The sequence below is a fragment of the Protopterus annectens genome, chromosome 8.part1 (genome assembly GCF_019279795.1).
Source record: "Protopterus annectens isolate FY-2018-M chromosome 8.part1, PAN1.0, whole genome shotgun sequence".
NCBI classification, from domain to species: Eukaryota; Metazoa; Chordata; order Ceratodontiformes; family Protopteridae; genus Protopterus; species Protopterus annectens.
This window is the reverse complement of record NC_056742.1, coordinates 265,475,394-265,495,878: the sequence shown is the minus strand read 5'-3', so window position 1 is coordinate 265,495,878 and position 20,485 is coordinate 265,475,394. Positions and strand designations below refer to the sequence as shown.

At 39.1% G+C, this 20,485-nt stretch overlaps 1 protein-coding gene across 2 annotated transcripts in view; it reads right to left on the bottom strand.

Annotated features, from left to right (window-relative positions):
• Positions 1–20,485, bottom strand: part of SPIRE2 (spire type actin nucleation factor 2) — a 1,014,080-nt gene that overhangs the window by 254,699 nt on the left and 738,896 nt on the right. For both annotated transcript variants that reach the window (XM_044081853.1, XM_044081854.1), the window contains exon 7: positions 11,843–11,948. In XM_044081853.1, coding sequence (XP_043937788.1) covers positions 11,843–11,948 — 106 coding nt within the window. The remainder of the gene's footprint in view (positions 1–11,842; positions 11,949–20,485) is intronic.

The following is a 20,485-nucleotide window of genomic DNA, read 5'->3' as shown; positions in this document are numbered from 1 at the left end:
GGTGCTGTCATACTCATGGACATTTACATTAACTGTCTGTGGACAAGGCAGTGCTGTTTTTGAGCAGACATATATTTGAGAAGGGATAGAAGTACACTGAGTTAACAGAGTGACTGTGCTGAAAGAGAGGAGAGTGAGGTCGGAGGACTAAGAACAACAGATGGAGACACAGGACGAGAGGAACATCTCAAAACTGGAGGAGGAGAGCTACCAGACACAGGCAGAATAGGCCAGGAGGTAAAACATGTGCAAATATAAAATGAGAAAAAGAGAGAGAGACCGATGCATACCTGATGGAGGTGACTAAAGGGGAGGAAGAAAGTAAAAAAGAGAATGTGGAGGAGGGGGTGAAAGTGGACAGTGACACAAGGAAAAGCTCTACCTTGTAAGAAATGATTTGCTGCTCTTTCCTTTCTAAACAATTTAGTATAGAATTTACAGTTATCTATAAAACGTTCTACAGCCACATAATGATGATTACTTCACTTAACGTTGTTGTGCTGCTGTTGTTGTGTCTTTTGGCTTTTCCCGGTTAGGGGTCGCCACAGCGGAACTCTGGTCCACTAGTGATTGGCAGTATATTTTTACGTCCTGAGTTGCCGGCCCTGACACACAACCTTCAACGAAGGTACGCCCATTTACGCATGTCTCCACACAGAAGACGCTCTAGCTGAGAGTTGAACAGGACAATGTCTTACTGTGAGGCGACTTCACTTAACGTAAAAAGTGAAATTAAGTGTACCTCAGAAAGGGACCAAGAAAGAGTGAGAGTATTATGAAGCAGGAAGTGTTTATGGTCAAGGAGGGCATGAACCTGCTTGGGTGTAAGATCCGTTAATGAATGGAAGGACTTTCCTGTCAAAAGTAAATCAGGATGTTACATAGGAGTCAGCTGCTTATGATTTGTTACCTATATGCACCAGTGGGTAGTAAATGGAAAAGAGAATTATTTCTGCTTGTACAATCATGCTTACTTAAAAAGACAGCAACATTATGGGTTGTAAACTTCAGCTGCAGGAAGATTCTTCTGAAGGCAAGACTGTTTAAGTTGTTTAGTGACCCAGTATACTTAATTTAATTTCAAATTGATTTACCCATCTCAAACAAGCTAAGTGAAATGGTCTTAAACACTTTTTAGTTACTACATGGGTCACAAGGGCAAAAGTGTATATACAATCTGCACATTAAAATCGGCCTAGCTCTATGTACAATAGGTACATTAGGATGAGGCACTAAATAAAAGTTTTCAATGCTTTTGTTCAGAATATATGAGAGTTCCTTCTGTAAACTGTATTTTCAGATTACAAGTTAGTGAAAATGTCTTGTGGGAGTCTGAGTGAAAGGAGGTTAGAGACGGTTATAAAACTGAAGGTGCCAAACAAAGAGATATACAGAGGTATAAAAAGCAGAAATGTGTGATTATGGGTAGGAAGAAAAATGTCTCTCCTTTTTTGACTAGGGTAGCAAAGAAGAAGAGGGGACAGGGAAGTAAAAGCTAAGAACTCTGACTTGCTGAGTATAGTTGAAGAAGTCACTTTAAAGAAGGGAGTAGTTTGAAAATTCAAGGGAGAAGGGGCCTGGGTTGTTTCTGGAAAGGGTCCTCAGGCCAGTGTATTTATTCTATTTTAAAAATGATGGGATGAGTAAAGTAGAAGAGAGGGTGACATGTTGGGCAAACAAAACAAGATAAATCAGATGAGGGAGGGCAATGATATACTAGTGCTTGATATAATTGAATTCATGTGTTACAAGGGCCTGCTTAGAAAGCAAAACTATATATATATATATATATATATATATATATATATATATATATATATATATATATATATATATATATATATATATATATATATATTTACTATCATGTTACTGAGATGGGCTCAATTGAATGGTCATAACAGCATCCCACGTCCATGAAAACTACAATGCCGAAACCCAGTATTGCCGAAATACAAATCATACATGATCTTGGGACGAGCGCTAACATGGGTCAAGATGGGGGTGAGTTTTGTCTTCTGCATTACTGGTGTTCAACATTGTGGGCATTTGAGGTGTGGCTTTCACGGAAGTGATTTTGACCAAGTCCATCTCGGTAACATGGTAGTAAACCAATATATATATATTGTCTCTTTTGAACGAAAGGTTTAGGGAAAGGGTGAAAATTACTTCACTTAATGATGTGTTACATTTAGGAAGACTGGAGGTAGATGAGGGACAGACCTGTATCTTTACTGAGAATGGATCATATAATTCTGGCAATAATTTAGGAAATAATTAGTCTGGAAGTAGGATATTAGGATAAGCTAGAAGCTTTTCGGGTGGTTAGGGAAGGAAAGTGTTATTAGACTGATGTTATTTTATACAAAGAAATGGTAGATGGTGTGTTGATTTGGAAAGCTGAAAGCCACTGACTAATTTACTTGTTGCTGTAGCCTGTGATACATTTGTTGCATGGTGTAGTATGCTTGTGAGATTTGGGCTAGGGTCTACAACTGAGAAGTTGATAAGAGATGTGAATGAAAGTCATGGAAGCTAAGGTAAAGACTTAAGATGAGGGTGGGTATTAAAATTCAGTGCGTTGTTTGGATGGAAGGGTAAAGCAAACAAAGGACTGTGGGGTAAAGTGAGGGATAAATGCTTCTGGATAAAAGTCATCTGCAGTTATTATGTCTTATGCAGATGATAATAAGTTTTAAGGTTAAGTTTTATAACAGATATATCTCATGTGGTAGAGAAAATGTAAAGTATACTGGGAATTATTGAACAAAGAATTAATAAAACAGAAATTGAATGTTTGGAAAGTAATAAATGGATACTAGTTGAGGGATTTCAGAATTGTAGGAACGGGGGGGGGGGGCATGGGGGATAAAGTAGTTATTGTAAGAGCATTCAAATCCTAAACCCTAAGCACCAATGCAATAAATCAATAAATAGTCAATGATTAAATAATACATATAAATACAGGACTAGTCCACAAATCAAAACTTGGAAGATGGCAGTTAAAAATATGACACAATCAGTTTCATTATGAGGGGAATATAAATATTTATTTATTTGCTTATACATTTTACTAACAATTTTAGCCTAACAGGGCACAGTCCATTTACAGTGGGAATGTGGAGATAAATGATCAGTACAGTAAAAAGGTTTGTCTATGTATGGACACAATCATTCATTACCACTAATCAGTGAAAGACAAGCAGTTATTAAATGTGTATTTTAAATTATTTATATATTATAACACGGAGGAATCAGTAATACAGTACCACTCAGTAAATAATAAAGAAAAATAAAGCACAAATATATACAAAGTGTAATAACAACTTTGTTATACCACTTACCACAAGTGAACAAATGAAGAAAAGCTTTAACTGTGGTCTTTTTTTTCCTTTTTTCTTTCTTTTTTTTTTTTTTTTTTTTGCTGTCCTCAGGCCCCATCCAGGCCTAGTGAGAAGACTGAGGATCCTGGTGGAGCATTGTACTGCTTCCAGGATTGTTTTAAGTCCCTAACATTCCCTTCCCCATGCACTTATTCACGACATCCTTGGACAGGCATGCAATGGGATATGTCGTGGGATTGTCCCAATTCTGCAGTGACTCCACCAATACCCCTGCCTTTTTTGGATTATGCCCTGCTACCTGCCCCCAACCCCCACTGGAGTTATAATGTAAGGTGTGCATGGTCTAGTGTATTCACCCCTAGGAGGTGTCTACCAGCACCTTAGACGCTCAATCCACTAATCAAACCAGGGTCATCTTAGCCATAGTCAAGGCTTTATCCCTCTATTCCATGGTGCTGTCTTCATTGTGGTCTTGTGTTTAGTGGTTACACTAGAGATTTGGTAATTCTCATGTATTTACTCCATTTGCATGGCTGCTGATGTTCCAAGATGGTTAAACTAAACAGCAAACAATTACCATCATTAGAGAAACGTACCAAATGCATTTAAGGAGTAGCATTGTTATTTCACTGGCTCACTGTAAGGCAGGCTCGCCTTAGTATGAAGAACGTTGTAGTCAGATATTTAAACCGGGATTTGATTTTCAAATATTTTAAGATAAGAAGGAAATGTTTTAATTGATTGGGAGGGAATATACGAGATATTTTACTGCCCACTTTGGTGTTTAGGAATATGAAGTCTGCTGGGCATGTGTCATAAAAGACGTTGGACAGACAGGGACATCTGTTTATATACAGCAGTTTGACAATAAGTCTGTCCATCAGATGGTTGAACAAATTATCCATAACTGTATTGCAGTACAGATATTTTAGGAGTAGTAGGATACACTCTACTGTTATTCTTATTTAGCTATTAGCTGGAGTTCTGTATAGAGTACCAAATCTGAGAGTGAGATCTTCGTCTTTGAGAATTTCCAACTATTTCCAGGAGTTCACTTGTTCCCCTGATGTCCCTCTTGCATGTGCTGTATCATAATTACTGCACTGCCTTAAAATCTGATCATTACAACTTCTATTTGGTTTGGCAGGAGTATTGAGCTGTACAAATGTTACTTTACCAACTTGAATGAAGTTCCCAACAACTGTTACGACTAGCTGTACTACCAACGCTCTGTACTTGGACTTCACTCAATTATAAACACGCTTCGATTTACATTTTCACTAAGTGTTTTTACCATCTGCACTACTGATTGAGTGATACAGACACTTATTATTACTCATACATTTCTTGTATTTATCATTAATTTGTTAAATAAATTCACATTTCTTGTATCTATCAATTTCTGCCATTAACTGTACTAACTCTGTTGCAACATATAGAATCTTCTGTTATTGCCAGTTATTGTGACATACTGTACCTTTGTCATGCAGCCTAGTCTGTTGCAGAAAATAGTTCTTTGAGCTATCTACCTATCTACCTAATAGGTTAATCAACCTCCTTTTTTCCCATTTTCTACATGGGGTCCATCTGTCGTGTCAACTGTCACCATCTCTCTCTGTCTCAATTCAATGCCATTCTTCTGTCTTCTTTGGCAGTCATGCCTGACTGTTGCAAGTCTTCTCCCGCACAATCCATCCATCTCTTTGCATGACACTAACCTTTTCTCATGCCTTTTCATGCCTTTCCTATCAGATTATTTGGGTTTCTGCTCCGATACTGTTATTTATTTCCTTTTGCTCCACAGTGCGCATTCTACTACCCATCTCAGGCACCTCATCTCCAGCACATCTAGCTTCTTTACCTGCTCTTCCTTCACTGCCCATGTTTCTGTACCATACAGTAGTACTGGTCACACCACTGTTTTGTATATCTTACTACTTTAGCATTCTTCTGTCATACACTACCCCTGATACTCTGTGTCAGTTGGCTGCAGCCCCTCGGATTCTAGCTTTGACCTTCTCATTCAGACTTCCCTTCTCCTCAGCTACCCTCTCCCACATACTTGAAGCTGTTAACTTGTTCCACTATTTCCCTTCCGATTTCCTCCATTTGCTGTTATTACAGCTGTTTTATTTCTACTCAGTTTCAATCTGTGTGCCTTTGGTTATGCATTGCATTCCTCTAATCTTTGCTGAAGTTCTTTTTCAGAATTTGCCAGTAATGCCACATCATCTACATGTAGCAACATGTTTGCTAATGTAGTCAGTCACCAGTATAAGCAATGACAGGATTATAGATGAAGCCTGATGCACACCTACTCACACCGGGAACCCCTATGTGAGACCGAACATTGTTCAAATTTGAGTCATTGGGTCTAATTCTGCCAATGTTTTGGGGACTTTCAACAATCAAAGGATACCCAAATCAGCTTTCTTGGGACCTTGTCACATGTTTTTTCCAAGTCTAGGAATGCACAGTTGGACTTTTTCCTAATATCTATTTTGTTTTCAGATATCTGTCTCACTGCAAACATCGGATCAGTTGTGTTGCATCCTGATCTGAATCTGATCTGCTCATCTCTCATCTTATTTTCTACTGCTCTGTGTATTCATGAATCAATTACCCTCTCCAAAATTTTTTTGCCATATGACAGGAATTTTATACCTGTGCACTATCCACAGTAATGAATGCCAACTTTGTTTTTGAAAACTGCCACTAGATTTCTTATTCTGCAGTCATCTGCAGTACTTCTGTCCATACTGCTATGAGTACCCTAAGGAGTCAATTCTCTCCTAACTCACTGAACATCTTGATCATATGAGCTGTGGCCTTATATGAGCCTGCTTTCTTTTCCTTTAGTGCTCTTCTTACGTCTTGTAGGGTGGGCCCCTCTTCTTCTTTTATCATAGGTTGTGTTTGGAGCAGTACAGCGTCCTTGGGGTTTTCTTCATTCAGTCACTCCTGAAAAGTATTACTTTCATCTGCCTTTGATATCCTGTGGACTGGTGAGCAAGTTGTTGCTGGCATCCATATGAACGGTGTTTGATGACTATCTTCCTTATTTTTCTGTCTTTGCCTTGCAACCTGATTGAGTTTCTTTGTGCCGTCTACTGAGTCACTTTCCAGAAGCTGGCAGAGTGCTTCTGATGCCTTGTTCTTCTCTACTGCAACTGCTCAACTAGGCCCTTTTTTAGCCAACCAGTATTCCTTCCTAACCTAGTCCATCTTTTCTATATCCAACTTTTTTAAACACTCCTCTTTTCTTTTGATGACTTCCTGGACTTAAGCATTCCACCACCAGCTTTCCATATGTACTTTATTTCCATACCTGGCTCAGCCACATATCTGTTCTATAGTCCTCACACATATTGTTTTGAGACATCAACATTAAACTCCACGTATTTCCTCTTCTTCTTGAGGTGCTTGAGCCCTGAGTAATTCCTTGAACTCTTGTGCTTTCTCTTCATTCAACTTCCACATATCGAGCCTAGTCTCAGTTGACCTTAGAACCTTTTCTGATTACTGCTTACTGATGATTGTGGCAACCAGTGGTTTATGCTGTGGGTTGACTGTTTCACTGGGGATGACTTTGCAATCACCAATTCTACCACTAGGAGGAAGTCTATGGGAGCTGCATGTTGGCTACTCTTGTATAAGATCTTGTGGCTGTCTCTCTTGATAAAACATGCCTTGCCACCATCAAGCCGTTTGCTAGAAAGAAGTCTAGAATGACCTTCCTTTTATTCCTGTTGCCCAACCCATATGGACCCAGGCAGTCCCTATACTCAGTTCTGTTTGTCCTGATACGTGCATTCAGGTCCTCCATTATCAACACCAACTCGTGTTGTCCTGCTTTATCTTGTAGGTCCTACAACAGCTGTCTGAATGCACTCTTTCTCACTATCATAACTCTGCTGTAAGGCATAGGCTGAGATTATGAACAGTACCCTATCCTTAGTCTCAAATTTTATTCCAGGAGTTTGAAACTAGTTCTGATCGCATCCCTCTCTATCTTCTAAAGCCTCTCCATCACTACAGTTCCCACAGCATTTCTAGCCCGTTCTCCTGAGTACTACACTCTGGATCCTAAGCCAAGTGGCTTTGCTGCACCGCCCTTCCATCTTGTCTCGTGGATACATCGGATGTCCAGCCTCCTCCTTACCATCATGTCACCCACTTCTAGTCTCTCTCCTGTCAGTGAATACATATTGAATGTAGCAATCTTTAATTCATGTTTGGCAGTTGATATATTTCACATCCAGTGTTTGCTCAACAGAGCTATCCCTGGTAACCCAAGTTGGGCAACTGGGCACCAGCTGACCAGTAGCTTATTGACCAAGGATTGCTGTGCTTTATGGCAGGCACACACTGTCCAATAGGGGAAAATAGGCCTCTCCCACCATTAGCATGGGTTTCTGGTGTAGGTCAGATTAGGCCAATTCCTCAACCCACTTATCACCATCAAATACCCATGCCCATTTTTGGTGACATTAGTCAATGTGAGTAAATCACCTAGAACCAATTTTTACACTGCTTCATGGCTAGTCCTGACACGGCACACAGTCTCTAATCCATGTCTTCCAATCTAAAAGATATTGTGCACCACAGCTGATACCTAAAGAGTTTTATACAACTCTTCTCCTGCTACGCACCTTCTCAAGTCTGTGCTGCTGCCTAGAACTCCATTCTTGGGTGTGTTTGAGGTGGAAACACTCAGCATGCTTTTTTTTTTACTGGGTTAATAGTGTAAAATAAATAAGTGAAGGCATCCTTATTCATGCCAAAAATTCATTATGTTTTTTTTCCAGTGCGAACCTATTACTGGATAACCAGACCTTAAGAGACTTAAAAAGCCTAACTGCAACACTGTGACACTGTACTAGGCACGAGTGTGGAATCATTGCCATACTGTATTAGTTTTGTCCTTTCAGTAAGCAAGTTCATGTTATAGGTATGTGTGTGTGTGCGTGTGTGTGTATGTGTGTGTGTATATATATATATATATATATATATCTATCTATATCTATATGGATTCACTTCAGAAGCTCGAAATACTGAAATCTCGAATTTCAGTATCTTGAGCCCAAGAAGTGGAATCTACAAAGCAACGAAAACTAAAAACCGTGAAATTCAAAACCTTGAATACCAGATGTTTTGAATTTCGCAGTTTTACTACACACACACACACACACACACACACACACACACACACACACACACACTCACACACACTCACACCATCCACCACACAAACACATACAATCACTCTACTACATGAAAGCAGGGGGGCAAGCCCTGCTGCACCCCCCCACACCCCCCCTACTTAAATATTCTCACTCCAAGGTCGCACTACATACAAACACACACAAAACACCACCACACAAGCTACTTTCTCTTCACACACACACACACACATCACAGCAACAAAACACACTGACACACACCACAGCCCCTACCCAAACCCCTTAACACACACACATACTTACCTGAATACATAACCATAGCGGAACTTTAGAAGCGCGAAATTCAAAACCTCCAGTATTCCAGGTTTTGAATTTCGCGCTTCTAAACTTTCGCTATTATGTGGATTCGTCTTCTTGGGCTCGAAATACTGAAATTCGAGATTTCAGTATTTCGAGCTTCTGAACGGAACCCACATATATATATATATATATATATATATATATATATATATATATATATATATATATATGAGACAGAAGTTTTATAAGAGCTTCATATTTACATTTTTCATAAATGTCCTTATCATATAGTGCAAAAAGCCTTATTTTCATATTTTTTCTAATTGTACTGTATATTGCTGCATTGCTGTTACTGTTTTGCCTCTGGTTTGATCATGGCTGAAATATGACCCTTGACCAGTTCCACACTGGTTAAAAGCAAACAACTCACACTTCTGTCAAAGGAATCTGTAGGGACTTTATAAAATCTGCCAACTCATTACACACCCCACAAAAAGTATCACAGTTAACTCTCTTACCTATCACATCTCCTGCATTTGTTATCATTCTGAGGAAAATCTCTGAAGTCTATGATGGGTATAAAAATACCTGTGCAAGCACTTCCATGCTAAAATACTAAGTTTTTAGGTTTCGTTGCACACTTGGGATCTTTAAAAAAGGGTCAGAGAAAGTTTCATAGAAATAAATGGAATTTGTGGGAACAATATATGTAAAATATTGTTCAGAAGAAGCAGTTAGCTTTAAGGAAAGACGGGAATTGGGAAATTTATGTAATGTTGGAGTGAGTACTTTACAGTAATTGTTTTCTGTTTATGTATGTAAATTCATGTTCCAACTCAAAATGTGATGATTTACCAAAGCTATTTAAAAAAAACTGCAAATTAATTAAATAAAGGAGAAATGGAGTTCAGTCTGGTTTACTATCAAATGTGCAACGAACAAAACAAAAAACGTGCAATACAGCAAAAAATATCACCGAACACTGAACAAGTCAGTATGTCGAATCACATGGCAATTATTTGATTCTGCATTATTCGACATGCCTTTTACCCTATACCTGTCAGAATAATAACTGCAGTTCTGGTTGTGAGCAGTACGAACGTACTGCACAAAACTAAACTTCACATTTATGTGGGGGGGGGGGGGCAAGCCCCCTGCAAACTTTATATTCCAACTCCGAGATCGCACTACAGTGGGGAAAGGGGTAAATTTCCCAATCCGCACTGTACTACGATCTCTACTAAGAACACTGACCACATATGTGTGAATGCACAGTGCATTCACTGACCAGGACCTAGCACACTTGAAGGTTCACCGACACAGGAATCATCCAACTGGAATTCGGCATCACGTGGTCACCAAACCTTCACCCATAATTTTGATAGTAAACCATTCAATCTTAGTAAGTACTGTTTGGAAAATAGGGATTGCTAGAAATGCTGCAGACATTAGAAAAGAGTGTGGGAAGATGTTAATTTTATCTACATTACAGTTGTTGTTGTTTGTCTTTCGGCTTTTCCCGGTTAGGGGTCGCCACAGCGGAACTCCGGTCCGCTAATGATTGGCAGTAGATTTTCACGAATGCCGAGGTGCCAGCTCGATGTTCAACCTTTAAAGAAGGGCACGCCCATTTACACATCTTTCGAACGCCCACCCAACCATGGGGAGGACATGCAGACTCCACACAGAAGGCACTCCCCGCACTCCAGCCGGGAATCGAACGGGAGAACCTCTTGCTGTGAGGCAACAACGCTTGTGGTTAAATGAATTGTTCTTAAGGGGAAACAATGAACACTAAACATTTTATAATATAGAGTGCTGTGATTTCATTCCAGAAACAGGGAAGGAATAATCTTATAACACATCATGCTATTCTACAGGCAACATTTCCTCTAACAAGTGTGAGATAGCATCATACTTACATTATGAATTTTGCTGTTAGGCAGTAATGCAAAGTCATATTGTCAAAGAAGGAATTTAGTAAATTTCATGCAAAGTGTATTTTCTGGGATCATTTCTTTAATAAATAACAAACTGGTGATGATTGTTGACTTGATCATAATCTTCTACTTTTCGATTTTTTTTTAATGATATAAAGTTATAATGACTTGTTCACATTAGTAGACAAAATGAAAGCGGGACTTTATTCAACATCATAAAGCAATAAACAAAATATTACTTAGCTTTTAATGGGGGCATGATGGCAGTGTAATAAACACACATATTACAAGCAGGGAAGTAAAGGAATTTAAACTCTAAATAAGAAAAAAAAACTGCTGATGACCTAATTCTACTTTGCTTATATACTACATTAAAATATATACAGTGGGGGTAACTCTTCTAATGACCTAGCATATATCAAAAACCCAGGTGTTATCAGTTCTTTTCCATATAACAATTTCACAATTCTAAATATGATTTTATATAACCTTAGTCACATGTTCTTTGCTTTCCCTTGTCACATGTTTTTGCTACAAGTCAGATGGACTCCATGGCTCTTGTACATGCTCCTTTCTGTCCTGCACAAGATGTACCCCATGTCAACATATGCTCTATAGCATTCTTGGTAGCACAGAGTTGTATTCTTTTCCATAAAAACAGTACTTGCTCTAGTCATTATAAGCTATTCTGTATAGTACATTCTGTTGCATTCTGAAGAATACTGCCTAACTGTAGTCAGCTTTGAAATTTCTTTCGCATTTCAAAACCAGATTGCATTTAAGGAAAATGATGCACAAAACATGTATGCAGGACAATTTGACATATTTATCATGTCTTATACATGGCACCAGCCTGCCCCTATAATCATGTGTAATGCAAAAATCATACTATACAGTGTTATATATTAAAAGCTACAGTGTGCTTTGAAAAGAGGACAGATAACTAAAGTAATAACCCCATATTCTGTACAGCTACAAAGCTATTTTTTTTTAGTAAAATGTAAGTGAATTTGTTAAGCGCTAGAATAGATTATGGCTTCTGACCTTGAGCTAGTAGTCAGTACTTCTTTCTCACCTTTCTCCACAGGACGCAGTTTCCTTTCCTGTTTGATCTCTGCCAGGATTCGTTCATGTAAAGTCTGTTGCACCACAGGCAAGGGCCGCAGATTTCTTTCCGAGACCTTCAGTGAGGAAAAGAAATACAAGGCTTATAGAAAAGAGCTCTCGTTGATCTTAAACTAAGGGTCAAAGCCACTTCTTACATAATGCTACCATTTTGCCATTCATTTCTTTTTCTGAGGTTGGACTTGTGATAAAGCAGGAGTATTACAGTCTTCCAGTTGGTAAATTAGTGTTGAGAATGTATTAAAGATATGGAAATGATGGAGTAGCAGAAACAATGCACTTCAGTGATTATCATCAGACCTAGACTCAAACTGAGAATCAGCATCCACAAACAAAGGTTGCTTCACGCCAGTGGTGTCTTGTTCAGAAAGTTAGTGTCTTGTAGGCTCAGCACATTCCTACTTTCTGAAGCTGCCAACTTCTTTGTTCGAGAATTCTGGACAAAACCAAAAATAATGGGGGGGGGGGTAGACACCCAAACTTGGGGAAGATTTTAAAATATTACTCTAATACACTTCAAAAGTTAATAGAACAGCAGGCTTTGAATCAATATTCATTTTTTCAATGATAAGAAATATGAAAGTATGACATTCCTGACTAACTGTAATCATCTGTGGTTTACCAGAAAAATCAAAAATTTTACATGGGACGGGAAAAATGTGACACAGAATAAAGGATGTTCTGGAGAATCAGGAACAGTTGAGAGGATTACACATATGAATACTATAGCACAGCGCTACAGTACATGGAATGGGTAAGATGTGGCTGAAACCACAGTAAATCTGATAATCTAATATCCACATTATTCTTTGAACATGTATTTATTATATAATTTAAGAATTTTCTAATAGGCAATAGGGGAATGCTAACTTGGAGGGCATTATTGGGGTAATTACATCATGGCAAACTCTGGCAAGGTGTAATAGTTTGTTAGTAAAACATGGACGCATGGAGAGATGAATGTGCTGGGTCACCTTCCTGTTAAAAAGTGAATTATTTCTGTAAAATGCCCACTTATAAACTGCAGTTACATAAATTTAGCACTGCCACATTTCTGCTACATTCTTTCACTTTTTGCAGGCTTTATAATCCATCTTTTGAGCTGTATGACACAGACTGCAAAGGAAATGCCTGAAAACATCAGCCTTTCTCACATGAATCTCTAGGTAGCCCAGAGTAAAGTACAGTGATTAAATTGACAAACTCCAAACAAGACACATTCTGTAAATGTATGTGCAAGACCTAGAACTTCTGTATGCCTATTACACAATTCTGATCAATTTGTTATAGAATACAAGACACCTGTGGTATTTCCTGCTTCCTGGAAGCAGTCATTTGTGTTTAGCTGACCTTGCACAAGTAAACAGAACTAAACAGAACACTGCTTTTATTTGTGGTGTCATAGGTGCTCACTAGACACACACAGAACCATTTTCTCTTCAGATTATACAAAAAATGTTTATATTTCAGCAAAAACACTTAATATTTTGGCACCAAATGATGATAAATAATGAATTAAAATCCAATAATTCACTCTTGGAAGAGTATAAACTTGATACATTTTTATGGTTAGAACTTCAAGAAGCCAAGCAATATGTATTAAATAAACTAGATTCTATGTCTCCTACAACTAGGAAAACAATTCCTAAACTAATACAGTATATGATTTTAACAGTTTTGCATAAATCCCCTGCTAAAAACAAGTTATCAAACATTTATAGGGCAATTAAAAGTTATTTAGACACACAATCAGATAATTATTGGAAATATTTTTCTTTAATTAATAATAATCCCCCCCCCCCTGAGAAAGACAAATTGAATATTTTACAATCAGCAAGTATGACTACTTCTTCTTTAAAGTGGACATTATTCACATGGAGATTTTTATATAGATCATTCGTCACCCCTTATAATATAAGTATATTTTCTAAAAAGAATATAGCATGTAGGAGATGTAATAATGAATTGAATGCAGACTGGTCTCATATGTTTTATAATTGCATATATTTAAGAAAATTGTGGGATGATGTCAATAATTTTTTGCAAACAATTTTTACTGATAAATTCTTTATATCTAAATCACTTGTTTTATTTAATACTCCTGTTCCAGATTGTGTAAAGGAGAATAAGTACCCATTGGTTTGGTCTATACTATCTATAGCTAGAAAAACAATCACTAAGAAATGGAAATCTAATATAGCACCCACATTTCTGGAATTTAAAAATATACTTGAAATGTGTAATTTGGAAATGTTGACTATTAAATCTAGATCATCTAGGAATACTACATTATATAATTCATGGAATATCATTTATGAACTTCTAGGAAAATAGTTTATTAATTTATGTAAACAGATGATTTTTATTAATCCTACAGTAGCATTAAGATGTTTTTTGCATGACAAACGTCTTTGTACATAGTTTAGTTACTTTGGTTTATGTATTAGGTTTTTTAATTTTTTATTTTTAACTTTAAAGAAAAAATTGTTACAATTTCATGGAAATATTTGTTCATTTTAATAATCATTTAATAAAATTCTTTAAAAAAAAGGTGCTCACTAGAATATCATGTGACATCTAGCACCGTAATTGCAACTGTATGCTTGACAGTGTGTTTGTGTGTCTGTGTGTGTGTGTGTGTGTGTGTGTGTGAGTGTGTGTAGGGGGGGCAGATAATTTCTGAAATAAATGTTTTTTCCATTATCAGTAATGCAAAATCAGTACTTTGCTCTGTTAAACAACCCCTAAACAGATGTATCAGATTTTTAAAATGACAGCAGACTAGTACACTGGTGTAAAGGCAGATATTGGGAGCAAGAGTGTGGTCCAGGTTGATGGCACAGGTCCAAGAAGGTTATCCTCCTGAAAGTAAAATTAAATAGCTAGAGGCTAACTTTCATTTGTCATGGATTGAATCTGTCTCCACAACAGCAAGTCCTCATGAACATACTTCTCAATCTCAGAGTACTAAAATCATAACACCAACATTTAAAAATCATAGCAAAGGGACAGATAGAAGTTCATTTTCTTGTTTTGCAAAATAGAAGGTCTACATATACCAGACCCTATATAATTCTTGATACAAAATCTCTGTATAGGTTTAGTTTATTTATTAAAGAAGGTATGCACCCATAAACAGGTCTGACTTTATGAGGAACATCAATATATCTGGCAAATACAAGGTTAAACAGGAGTGCTTCTTTGGCTTGTTTGCTGTACTCTGGCTGAATATTACTGATCTCTGTCTGCATTTTATTTTGAATTGAAGTTTTTCATTTAAGATTTGGTTACTTCTATTTTGTATATTATTCTTGTATTACACTTGTTTTAAGTTTTCTGTTCTGTTGGAGTTTTAAGAGGTCTTGGCTAGGGTCAGTTAGAAAAGTTAGCAAATAATTCCTTTGCAAACAGTGAATAACAACAGCTAATTAGTGGGAGGAGCTGAGAAATAGCATTCCTCATTTAGCTAGAAATATCTCTATTTAGATGGAGTGTTTGTTTGGCTTCCTTGCTGTAGTCTGCTTGATTATTGTTAATCTGTTTCTGCATTTTATTTTTCTAATCCAGCCACCCAGCTGTTGTTGTATTCTTAAACTTGGTGGCGTTTGAGTTGCTGCCCCTACTATAAATATGATTTTGAACACTCCTCCCAGTCCCATCTCATCAGTTCATTCTACTGAGTATAGAGAGATCATCATTTGGGAAGGCCCACCCCCTTAGTTTCTTAACCTTGAATTATCTTCTGTTTCTTCCCTTCCCACTTGACTTAAAAAATTCACTTCATTCAGCTGCTTTTACTGTATTTATGTTTCTTCCTACTATATTACTTTATTTTGCTTTTGCTGCTTGTTCTTAAAAATGCTCAATTGAATTTATTCTGCTACATTTATTAGTACTTTTCAGTAGCCTGATTAAATTGTAAATGTTATTGTAAGCCTCTTACTTTTGGTTTAAGCATTTGACCAGACATTTGTACAGTGTTTTCCGGACTACCAGAGAATCAGTTTGATTTCCGGATAGTCCGGAAAAAAAACGGAGGGGTGGCAACCCTAGGTTGAAGGCTTATTGTGCATGCTTATTTGAACTGTTTTTGTTTCTGAAATTGTTGCATGTTGTATGCTGTAGCACAGATTATATTCAAACCTGCTGAATCTAATTCTGTTTTATAACTTTAGCACTAAACCAGGCCATCTTTTGTTGGAGAGGGTCCCCTTGCACCCTAGGGGTAAGAGTGCACAGTTAGAACTCATCTGACTTGAAGGTTGCTGGAACAGGATTCCGTTTTGAGCTTTTTTATTGATTAGTTTTTAAATCAGTTTGCTCTTGTTTGGTACGTAAAAAACAAATTTGCATGGGTTTGCTCTTGTTTTAGCAAAGCTCCTCTGAGTTTGGTGACCAACTACTGCATTGCTGTATTTGTCTAATCAGTCCAAGGCATCTGCTGATCTCTGCAAAACGTAAGAAGATTTTTTACTGTATATTGTACTTTTGAACTGCATTTTTTCCATATCACTGCTTGTTTGACCAGTTTTATTTTCTGAAATTGTTGCACTTTGCATAGACTAGATTCAGACCTGCTGAATCTCGTTCTGTTTAGGTTCATAGGTTGGTACTAGGCTATTGGCCCTAGGGCCTATGCAAGCCTAGCCATAACAATTCCCTGGATATTTCTTCCCACAATATTTACTTCTCCAGGCCCCTGTCTAGCAGGGCGACTGACATGATCCCCGGGGTGAATTTCCTATCTCCCATCCAATCATCACGGATCCTTTTGAAGAGGGCCAATGTGGCGCTCTGCTTGATATGTATGGACAGTTTATTCCAGAGTATGGGGAGTCTCTGGATCAGGAACCTATCCCTCCAGCATGTTTTGTTCATTGTGATGACAAGGTTTAGATCCCTGGAGCGTGTGGCTCTGAGGGATTGGGATTTCTTTAAGTGGAGCATGTCCAACAGCTCAGGGTTTGACATGGCCTTGTATGTTAAGCAGAAAGTGCCTCTGAGTAGACGATATACCACAGAGTATAGCTGGAGTTTTTTTAGATGGTCAGTATATGGCATCTGCTTTAGGCCTGTGATTCTTTTAGTGAGGTATTTCTGTGGCCTTTCCAGCTGTTGCAGATGTCTTGTGAGGTACATACCAAATGGGGAATTATACTCTATAATGGGTCTAATGAGGGATGAGCACAGTGAGACAATGACCTCCTTTTTTCTGGATGAAAAGCCCTTAGTGATGAGGTGTGCCACATAGAAGGATTCCCTGACTTTTGTGGCAATGTGGTTATCGAAAGTGAGACCACTGTCCACCTGTGTCCCTAAGTCTCTCATCACACTTTCGATGTTTAGTGTCCTGCCACCTATGTGGTAATTCATGGGTACATGTTTTTTCCAAAGGGGGATAAGTATACATTTCTTGGCATTAAGCTTGAGCCCATGGCTCTGGCACCAGGCATCTGTTTCTGTAAGGCCCTTTTGTAGAATATCCACATCATTTGGGGATTCAATAATGGCTCCCAGTTTGCAATCATCTGCAAACTTTGTTAGCCAGAGTCCCTTAGTGTTGGCCTGTACTTCAGAGAAGTAGATGCCAAACAAGAGTGGTCCCAGGACTGAACCCTCAGGTACTCCACTTGTCACTTGTCTGGAGCTGGATTTGGAGTCTGCTACTTTTACTGTCTGGGTTCTGTCAGTAAGCCAGTTAGCAACCCATCGAGTGACGTATGGATTTATGCCCAGCTTAGTAAGTTTATCTATGATTCCAGAGTGGGGGATGGTGTCAAAGGCCTTGGCAAGGTCCAGATAGGCTGTGTGGACTGCCTTACCCTCGTTCACAGCTCTGGAGACTGATTCGAAGAAGTCAATCAAATTCAGGAGACAGGATCGGCCCTTCACAAACCCAAACTGGGTGGGGTCCAGTGTCTGCCAATGTCTTTGTTTATAAGTTCCATGATAATGCGTTCCATGCCCTTGCAAATCAGGCTTGTCAGACTGATGGGACGGTAGTTCCCGGGATCCAAGGTGGATCCTCCCTTGTGGAGTGGGATAACTGTAGCTGTGCACCACTCAGTGGGCATGAAGCCTGAGGTGAGGCTATGAATCAACATGACACTTAGGTGAGGTGCCAGTTCATTTTGTAGTTCATGTAGTACACAGCCTGGGATGTCATCTGGTCCCATGGATGCTGTATTCTTAGCTTTGGAGATTGTGGTTTCTACCTGTGTGGCCGTCATTATCGGAATTTGACAATCTTTTGGTATTGAGATGGGCCCTTTAGGGGGTGAGAGTGGGGTGAAGTTGGCACTAAATCGATCTGCCAGGATATTGGCAATATCCTTGGGATCAGTATATTTAATGCCATTCTGTTGTAACTTAGAGCAGATCTGAGCATTGCCATTTAGATTCTTGACATAACTATAGAATGCCTTGTGGTTGTCTTTGGAATCTTTGGTAGTTTTATTTTCGTAACTAGCTTTTGAGGATTTTATGAGGGATCTCAGCTTCTTACTGAGGCTGGTGAGGGAGTTTTTTGCATCCTGGGATTTTCCTCTTTTTTTGAAACAGTTTCGTCCTTCTGTTGTATAGTTTGTTTATAGCAGGGGACCACCAGATTGGCTTCCTTTTTTTGGAGAAGAGCATCTTGGTTCTATTTGGGATGGCACAATTCATGCATGAGTGGATGTGCTTGTACAGTGCCTTAGTGTAGGATTCTGCAGTCGAACTTCCAGATCCCATCTGCGTGGGTGTTGTGAAGTTTGTCACTTCTGACTTCAGTAGCTTGAAGTTGGCTTTGGAGAAGTTTTTTAAGGAGGTTTCCTTACTGGGGGGTGGGGGTGGGATATGGATGTCAAGGGTGATTTGCTTATAGTCAGACCTGACCAATGAGGGGGTGACCACTGGTGTGGAGCATCTATCTCCCATGTTGGTAATGACCAGGTCTAGGATATTGGAGCCCCTGGTGGGACAATGGATTAGTTGATCCAGGGCATTGGAATTTATGAATTCCAAGAACCGTTGGGAAAAGGAGTTGGTACCTGAGTAGTTTTCCCAATTAATGGCTGGGTAGTTGAAATCACCCAGTATTAGGGTATTTGGTTGTATCTTAATATTTTCCAGTATGTTTAGAAAGGTGTAGTGAGAATCTTGGGGCATGGTTGGGGATCTGTAGCAAGCTACAATTTGGATTGCAGTCTTACCTAGTGTTAGTTGCACTTGGAGAATTTCAGATGCATTGTGTTGGGCAACTAGCCTGGAGGTGTGAATATCCTTGGTGAATATGGACACTCCTCCACCTTTAGTGTTTCGGTCCTGGTTTTGTGGCCGAAAAGTGTGGTAAGAATTGTAGCCTGGTATTGTAGGGGTGCTCTCTGGAGCCTTGAACCAGGTCTCAGTTACTGCACAGATATCAATGTTCTCCATTTTTAGGAGTGCCTCGAGAGAGTGCATTTTGAGGTTTAGACTTCTAGCATTGAGTAGCATTACCTTCAGATTTTGCCTGCTTCTATCTGTTACGGTGGTGGTTTTATCCTTTGATCCTTGCCTAAAAAAGGCACTATAGGGGTGGCAAGAGCTTTAGCCAGTAACCTTGAATCCCAGGGGTGACAGGTGCAGACCATCTCTGGCAAAGCATCATGGTTTGTTGATCATGTCTTCCCAGGCAGACAAATACTGGATCCTCTTTGAATGATACCAGAAGCTTAGCCAATTGTTGAAGTCAATCATTTTGTCCTTATACTGTGGTATCGTTCTGGGCGAAGGCAGGATGCTACTCAGGGCTAGGGTCATACCTGCCTGGGTCACATGATCCAAGAGCTCTTCCATATCTCTTTTCATGTAGTCCAGGGAGGTACATCTCAAGTCATTCACTCCAGCATGGACAATGACAGAGTCGTATTTGTACTTGTGGAGTGACTTGAGTACATGCATTATGTGGCGGATCCTGGTACCCGACAGGCAGCTGACTGTAATTTTCTCCTTGTTCAGTCTGGTGAGTGGGACATCAGTGTGCCTGACTATAGAGTCACCTATGACTAAAGTGTTGGGTACATTGTCTTGCCTTAGGGGCTGTTGTTGGGTGGCACACTGGTGTTGTGAGCTATGTGTCACTTTGGTTGTGACTGGTGTTTGTTTGCGTTTCGGCTTTGGAGGTCCTTGTTGCTTGGGCAGGTTAATGTTAAGGGCCTCCACATACGTGGGTTTAGTGTTGCTATGTGTGGGTGTTGATGGTATGGGTTTTGAAGGGCTATGAGCTGCTTGAGGTGTGATGCAGGTGTTAACCTGCTCCTCTTGACTGTCTAGCACAATCTTGGCCAGAGAGAGCTTTGCTTCCAATTTGGCTATGTAAGTGCATCTCTCGCAGGTTATAGTGTTGGGTGGTAGGAGGAGAGGATTGTCTGTGTACATGAGGCAGTTGCTGCATTGCCCCAGTATGCCCAGATTCACCAGGTGGACAGGAGAAATCACTGGAAGCTGACCCTTGGACATGCCTGTTTAGGTGCTTTTATGTAAAGTTTAAGAGCTGATTTCCCTTACCTTTACAAGGTATTGTGCACTAAACAAGGCCATCTTTTGTTGGAGAGGGTTCCCCTGCACCCTA